Source organism: Vicia villosa, unplaced genomic scaffold (assembly GCF_029867415.1).
Source record: "Vicia villosa cultivar HV-30 ecotype Madison, WI unplaced genomic scaffold, Vvil1.0 ctg.002104F_1_1, whole genome shotgun sequence".
Classification (NCBI taxonomy): Eukaryota; Viridiplantae; Streptophyta; class Magnoliopsida; order Fabales; family Fabaceae; genus Vicia; species Vicia villosa.
In genome coordinates, this window is record NW_026705841.1 from 65,666 (window position 1) to 73,929 (window position 8,264).

At 34.8% G+C, this 8,264-nt stretch overlaps 1 protein-coding gene across 1 annotated transcript; it reads left to right on the plus strand.

The window, feature by feature from the left end:
- Positions 1-694: 694 nt before the first annotated feature.
- Positions 695-3,171, plus strand: LOC131637877 (GDSL esterase/lipase At5g22810-like). Its single transcript, XM_058908443.1, has 5 exons — positions 695-983; positions 1,095-1,225; positions 1,600-1,833; positions 2,200-2,455; positions 2,779-3,171. The coding sequence occupies exons 1-5, from the start codon at positions 746-748 to the stop codon at positions 2,970-2,972; spliced, it is 1,053 nt and encodes a 350-aa protein (XP_058764426.1). The 5' UTR covers positions 695-745; the 3' UTR covers positions 2,973-3,171.
- Positions 3,172-8,264: the final 5,093 nt, after the last annotated feature.

Here is an 8,264-nt window from a genome sequence, read left to right on the forward strand (position 1 = left end):
GTTGTTTGGAAACTAGTAGACATATCTTTTTTGGGTGTAGGGTTGTTAAGAAGGTTTGGAGGGAAATTGCTTTGTGGGTCGGAAAAGAGGTTTCTTTGGAGGAGGAGGGTTTGTCGAGTTTTATGGAGTGGCTTGTTTTCTTCCGGCAAAATTATGTCAAGAATAAGAAAACGGGCATTGTGTGGCTAGCTACTACATGGACTCTTTGGCTTCTTAGAAATGGAGTTTGTTTTCGGAAGGACAATTGGAGTGTCAACAACACCGTTTGGAATATAAAGATGTTAGTTTGGAGATGGTCCTTTTGTGGGAAAATTACTTATCCCAATTACTCATTTTACGAGTTTATAAAGGATCCTTTACTTTTTCTCTCGTAATGTAATTGGTGTGTAATTTTCTTTTTGTCGGGCTTTCCCGCTTTCTCCTGTAATCGGGTTGGAGAACCCTTTGTTCTCCGTATTAATACAAATTGCTTACACAAAAAAAAAAAAAAATAAAAAAAAAAAATCCAATTTTTAAAACCGAAACAAACATGCCCTTAGTCATGTACTAACTAATTCATTCTAAATAAAAAGCCTCATTTAGCTCAATTTGAAAACATTTTATAACATTTTGTCGTTATCTCACTTCAATATTCTTCGTTAAAAGAAAAATATTTTGTAACATTCTTTAATTTTCTCCCTTCCACATTTATTACTCCAAACACACTTAAATACAAGTAGAATTCTACACATGAGGCACAAAAAACATGAGTACAAGTGCTTTCTCAACCTTTTTTCTTCTTGTTGTTGTTTTTCTTGTTCCCATTAATGGAAAACCTATGGTCCCTGCATTGTTCACCTTTGGTGACTCTAGTCTTGATGTTGGGTGTAACAATAATCTAAATACACTTGCTAAAGCAAACTACTCTCCTTATGGTAGAGATTTTGAGAATCATATTCCCACTGGAAGGTTTTGCAATGGAAAACTTACTATTGACTATGCATGTAAAGCTTTTCTTCTTCTCAAAATTAAATCACCATTGGTCTGGTTTTATTACCTTTATTTCTTGTTTATAAATTAATGGCAATTTTCTAAAAATCATTTAATTTTTACAGCTGAAACTCTTGGATTTACCTCTCACCAACCTCCTTACCCAACTTTAAATATCAAAGGAGATAACCTCTTGAATGGTGCTAGCTTTGCTTCATCTGGTTCTGGCTACCATGAGTCTACAGCAAAATTATATGTAAATTACATATAGATTATCTACACCCAAATTTTTTTTATTTAATATATATATATATATATATATATATATATATATATATATATATATATATATATATATATATATATATATATATATTCTTTATAAATATCTCAAATTTTATTTTTAATTATTTTTTTTCCATGTTTTAGTTCTTATAAAATTATTTTTGCATGACGTTTTAGTACTTTTACAGCAACTAAAATTACGTGCATAAATTCTTTTGGCATGTTAACGTCTGCTTCAGACCGACGACTCTGAGCAGTTTTCTTATAGTAGTGTTGGTTTTATATTTTTAAATAATTTTAAGTGATTGTATTTATAAGTTCTAATGCATTTTTTTATGGATGTAGAATGTATTTACAATGAATGAGCAATTGGAATTCTTCAAGGATTATCAAAGAGAATTAATAAAAATAGCAGGAAAACCAAATGCACTATCCATTATATCTGGTGGTGTATATCTTGTTGGTGCAGGGAGTGGTGATTTTTTATTAAATTATTACATAAATCCATTGCAATACAAGGTGTATACGGCTCATCAATTTGCAGACATTCTTGTACAATACTACTCTGATTTCATTCAGGCATGCTTTTTGAACAACTCATCATTTTTATAAATCATTTCTTGCTATTAAAAGAATTTAATTTAAGGAAAAAAAAGGAAATACACTGACAGTGTAAAGTATTTTTACAGTGTCAATCAATGAGAGAAATGCATCCGAATAAATCTTATTTTTAATTTTTAAAAACTGAAATTACATGACAAATTAAAGCATCTTGATTAGTTGTATGTGTAAAAATATTTTACACTGACAGTGCACTATCTTTAAACTTTTAATTTAATTTTTTTTTTTGTTTTTTGTTTAATTTTATATACTTTGTAGTATGTGATTCAACTACCTGTAATCTCTAAATTTACAGTGATTTTACTTCATCTATTAATTTGACAGAATTTATATGCGCTAGGAGCAAGAAAAATTGGTGTGCCATCATTAGTTCCAATAGGTTGCTTTCCAGCGGCCATCACTATATTTGGGTTTCCTAGCAACAAATGTGTGTCCAGATTCAACAATGTTGCTATTTACTTTAATCAGAAGCTCAACTCATCATCTCTGAACTTGCTAAAAATGCTTCCCGGTCTCAATTTGAAGGTTCTTGACACTTACCAACTTTTCTATGATATAGTCTCTGAACCCTCTCAATACGGTACAAACTCTAACTATTCTAACTCAATTAATCTATCTTTCAGTTTAATTTTTCTTTAAATTTATGCTGAAGAGCGTCATTTATCGACATTTCAAAAAAACATTTCAAATTTTTTTTAATCATTTTTAATATTTAATTAAAAAAGAGTTATGCTACCTATAAAAAATTGTTGTCAAATGAAAATATATGATAAAAAAATTAAAAAAAAAAAGTTGCAATATTTATACATAAAAAATGCAATTAAGCATTATCTTCATTATGACTTATCAAGCACCATGATTAACCCTTACTTTTTGTTTTGTTTCTGTGTTACACTATCATAGGATTTACTGAAGCAAGGAAGGGTTGTTGTGGGACAGGCTTGATAGAGCTTTCGATACTTTGCAATCGACTTGCCATTGGAACATGTGCTGATGCATCTAAATATGTGTTTTGGGATAGTTTTCACCCCACAGATGCCTTTAACAAAATTATGGCAGCTCATTTGCTTTCAGAAGCATCCCCTCTTCTATCTTAAACATACAAATATGAAATACTGCAGATGTAATCTTTATCTTTAAGGTTCTCTTTGATATATTGTGTTAAGAATAAGGTGAAATTCATGTGCCTACATGGCATGGTTGAATTCATATCAAAATTTCTTTTTTTAGAGAGTATGTTTTAAAAATTAAGTGTAATATTTACCAAAAAAAAAGCACTTCTTTGTTAAACGTACTAAGCTCTACATAAAAGTGTATGATAATAAAGAAAGTAATGGAAATAATGAGGATGGAATTAATAAACGATAATCACTTTCTAGTTTATCCTTTTTAGTATATTTTTCCTTCTAAGAATTGGCATCAACAATTGTCATTGTAATTTAATTTTTCTGAGTTTTATTTGTATTGTGGACTTTAGATTTGTATTACATATGTGTTTTGATTCAATTTTCTCCCATTTAAATTATTGAGTCATAATAGAATATCTAAAATATTTTTCTTAAAAGTCATCCATTCATTTGAACTTTAAAATATAATATTATTATATAATAAATTTTCACTTTTAAATTTCTTAACTTGTACTCTTAGATCATGTTTCAAATTGAGTCGATGCATAATCCATGAAGGCACAATAAGGTAGCGGTCCAGGGAGAGCGAAAGGTTCAAATGCTTCATAAGACAAGTTTGGTTGTTGCATCTAGAGAATTTTCTATCTAGGAATATCTGTCCCTTGAGATATGTGTCCCTTAAAGAAGATTCTAGGGGAAGGTATTAGCACCCCTCACGTCTGTGGTACTCCACAGGATCCATTATGGCTAGTTTTTAATCTAAGGGCGTGTGTGTGTGTAACATGCAATGTGCTAAGGGAATATGCAATGAAAGGATAAGCAAGATAAAAGGAAAAATCGAACAAAATAAGAAAAGAAAAGTCACTCGCTAGGGCGATCGTACCCTGTGCCTAGAGCTGTCAAAATGGGCTCGGCCCATTGGGCTGGCCCATAAGCCCTACAGTTTAGCGCGGGCCGGGCCGCAAAATACCTTAAAAAAACACGACCCTATCTTTTTGGGCCAGCCCACCGGGCCTATGTTTTTTATGGGCTGGGCCGGGCCGGGCCAAGCGGGCTTCGGGCTGGCCCATTAAAAAAAGATTTTGGTAAATTTTGGAGAAAAAAGATTGAGATAAGATATGATTTTATAAATGTGTTTTCAAGTCATAAAGAAATGTTAAAGAGGATCAAGATATATTTTTAAAATGATGTGATCAAGATATATGTAGAGAAAATTTGATAAGTATTGGTGATAATATTAAGTTACTTTATACTTTTACATGGATGATTTTGTGGTATTCATATATATTTATGGATAAATATTTTAAACATCACGTATATACGTTTATGATGACTTTCTCCTTATGTTGTATTGCATTTATCCATTACATCCTTTTTATAAAATTAAAATTATAATATTGAAAAACGGGTCGGGCTGGCCCATCGGGCCGCACGGGCCTTTGAAAAATGGGCCGGGCTCATTTTATGTGGCCCATTTAGCAATTGGGCTGGGCCGGGTCAGCCCATTAAAACACGTTGGCCCACCGGGCCGAAGCGGGCTGGGCCGGGCCGGCCCATTTGACAGCTCTACCTGTGCCTACGTACCTCCAATGTGCAATGGAGAAATAAGAGCGTCGTAGTTCAGCTAACTACATTTTATTTCTATCTTGATTCACGTCTCCTAGAGAAACGGAACCGAGCACCTAAGGAAACATGCAACGAACAAGCAACATCACAAAGATCCTAGAAAAAATCAGGTAAGCATGTGAACAAGCATCACAAGAAGCATGTGAACAAGTATCACAGATAAGCATGTTGAATATATAGCAAGCATGTGAATAGGCATCACATATAAGAACATGCGAATAGGAATCGCAAACATACATTTAACAGGTATACATGGAAAGTGTGTGAACAGGAATCACATATAACAACATACATGTAACAGGCACACATGCATGAATAAGCCAACAAGTAAGGCAAACATGTAACAGGAGTCGCAAATATAACATGTTATTCAGGTCAAACACGTGAATGTGAACGGGAATCACAAATAGTGCTAACATGTCATTCAGGCCAAACATGTGCAAGGTATCAAGCAAACAATTAATGCTAACATGTTATTCAGGTCAAACATATGATACTGAAGATAAGAAAACATACATGTTATTCAAGTCAAACATGCAAAAGGTATCATGTAACGACCGTTTTCTTTTATTATTTATTTATGTGTGTTATGTGAACTAACTGTGAATTATGTGTTAATTATAAGCTTAATTAATTTTATGTTGTTTTATTTGGGAATTATTAGTAAATAATATAAGATAGTAAGTGTTGTTGATTATTGGGCCTTAGTCGGTATTAGTAAGTGAGGGGTGTTAGTTAGGACCCATTAGTAATTTAAGAAGGTAAGGATTTAAATAAAACAAGGGTTTTAGAGGAAATAGAAATTAGAAGCTCATTTGGGGGATTTTGGTGAAAGAAGAGAAGAGAGGAGAGAAGAGGAGAATCTCAAGGTTGAAGATAGAGTTGACTTCAATCCAAAACCTAAGGTAAGGGTGGGATTCTTTCATGCTAAAGGGATGTATGATGATGTTTTGGGTGGGGTTTTGATTGTATGTTGTTATCCATGATTGTGTAGAAATTGAATAGAAATTGTTAGGGTTTATATTAGATTTCTATGAAATTGTGAATTTAAGTATGATTGATGATGTTTGTATGAAAACCCATGGTTAGAAATAAGTTTAGGAACCTTACATGTGTGGTAAATTGCTTGCAAATGATGTATAAATGGTGTGTGGGTTAATGGTTGGAGCATAACCGAGTTCACATCAATTGCTATGATAAGTCTGTGAGGTTTTCTTCTCCTAAAGAGGAAGGTGTTGAGTTGTTGTCTGCTAGTCAGTTGCGTTTGTTGGTGAAAGAGGATGTTCAAGTGTTTGCTTTGGTTGCATCAATGTCTGTTGAGAACCAAGCGATCATAGAAGAACTGAAGGTGGTGTGCGATTTTCCTGAAGTTTTCCCTGATGAAATTCCTGATGTACCGCCTGAGAGAGAAGTTGAGTTCTCTATTGATCTGGTACCTGGTACTAGACCTGTGTCTATGGCACTGTACAGGATGTCTGCATCTGAATTGTCTGAATTGAAGAAGCAGCTGGAAGAATTGCTTGAGAAGAGGTTTGTGAGACCTAGTGTGTCACCGTGGGTAGCTCCAGTGTTGTTGGTTAAGAAGAAAGATGGAAGTATGAGATTTTGTATTGATTATCGTCAGTTGAATAAGGTGACAATCAAGAACAAGTATCCACTTCCAAGAATTGATTTCTTGATGGATCAATTGGTTGGTGCTCGTGTGTTTAGCAAGATTGATCTGAGGTTGGGTTACCATCAGATTAAGGTGAAAGATGAGGATATGCAGAAAACGGTTTTTAGAACCCGTTATGGACATTATAAGTATTCCGTGATGCCCTTTGGTGTTACTAATGCACCTGGAGTATTTATGGAGTACATGAATCGTATTTTTCATGAGTATCTGGATCATTTTGTGGTGGTGTTCATTGATGATATTTTAATTTACTCTAAATCAGAATCAGATCATGCTGAGCATTTAAAGTTGGTATTGCAAGTCTTGAAAGAGAAGAAGTTGTATGCTAAGTTGTCCAAGTGTGAGTTCTGGCTGAAGGAAGTTAGTTTTCTGGGGCACGTCATTTCTGGTGATGGCATTTCCGTGGATCCGTCTAAAGTTGATGCTGTGTTGAGATGGGAAACTCCTAAGTCGGCTACCGAGATTCGAAGCTTTTTGGGACTAGCTGGCTATTATAGAAGGTTCATTCAAGGTTTCTCTAAGTTAGCACTTCCATTGACTAAGTTGACTTGTAAGGGTAAGGCTTTCGTGTGGGATGTTTCTTGTGAAGAGAGTTTCACCGAGTTGAAGAAAAGGTTGACGTCGGCACCGATTTTGATATTTCCTAATCCGGAAGAATCGTTTGTGGTTTATTGTGATGCTTCTAAAATGGGTCTAGGAGGGGTGCTCATGCAGAATGATAAGGTTGTTGCTTACGCGTCGAGGCAATTGAGGGTTCATAAGAAGAATTATCCTACGCACGATTTGGAGCTTGCCGCTGTTGTGTTTATATTGAAGATTTGGAGGCATTATCTTTATGGTTCTAGATTTGAAGTATTTAGTGACCATAAGAGTTAGAAGTATCTGTTTGATTAGAAGGAATTGAATATGAGGCAACGAAGGTGGTTAGAGTTATTGAAGGACTATGACTTTGGTTTGAATTATCATCCAGGAAAAGCTAATGTTGTTGCCGATGCTTTGAGTCGTAAGACTTTGCATATGTCAGCAATGATGGTTAAGGAATTGGAATTGATTGAGCAATTCCGAGATATGAGCTTAGTATGTGAAGTGACCCCTAAGAGTGTTCGATTGGGTATGTTGAAGGTTAACAATGATTTTCTGGATAGTATGAAGGAAGCTCAGAAGTTGGATGTGAAATTGGTTGATTCGATGGTTGGAATCATTCAAATTGAGAATAGTGATTTCAAGTTGGATGCGCACGGTGTGTTGAGGTTTCGTGATCGGATTTGTATTCCTGATGATGTGGATTTGAAAAGAGCTATTCTTGAATAAGGTCATAGGAGTAAATTGAGTATTCATCCAGGAGCTACAAAGATGTATCAAGATTTGAAGAAGTTGTTTTAGTGGTCTGGAATGAAGCGTGACATAGCTCAGTTTGTGTATGCTTGTTTGATTTGTCAGAAATCAAAAGTTGAACATCAGAAGCCTGCTGGATTAATGCAACCGTTAGAAGTTCCGGAATGGAAATAGGATAGCATTTCTATGGATTTCGTGACGGGTTTGCCGAATACTGTGAGAGGACATGATTCGATTTGGGTGATTGTTGATAGGCTTACGAAGTCGGCTCATTTCATACCTATTAACATCACTTACCTAGTTGCGAGGTTGGCGGAGATTTATGTCCGTGTGATTGTGAAGCTGCATGGTGTTCCTTTGTGTATTGTTTCGGATAGAGACCCGAGGTTCACTTCAGATTTTTGGAAGAGTTTGCAAGAGGCATTAGGTTCTAAGTTGAGGTTGAGTTCGGCATACCATCCTCAGACAGATGGTCAAACGGAGAGAACGATTCAATCTTTGGAGGATTTGTTTAAATCTTGTGTTCTTGAGCAAGGAGGTACGTGGGATACTTATCTTCCATTGATAGAATTCACATACAACAATAGTTACCATTCGAGTATTGGTATGGCGCTATTTGAAGCGTT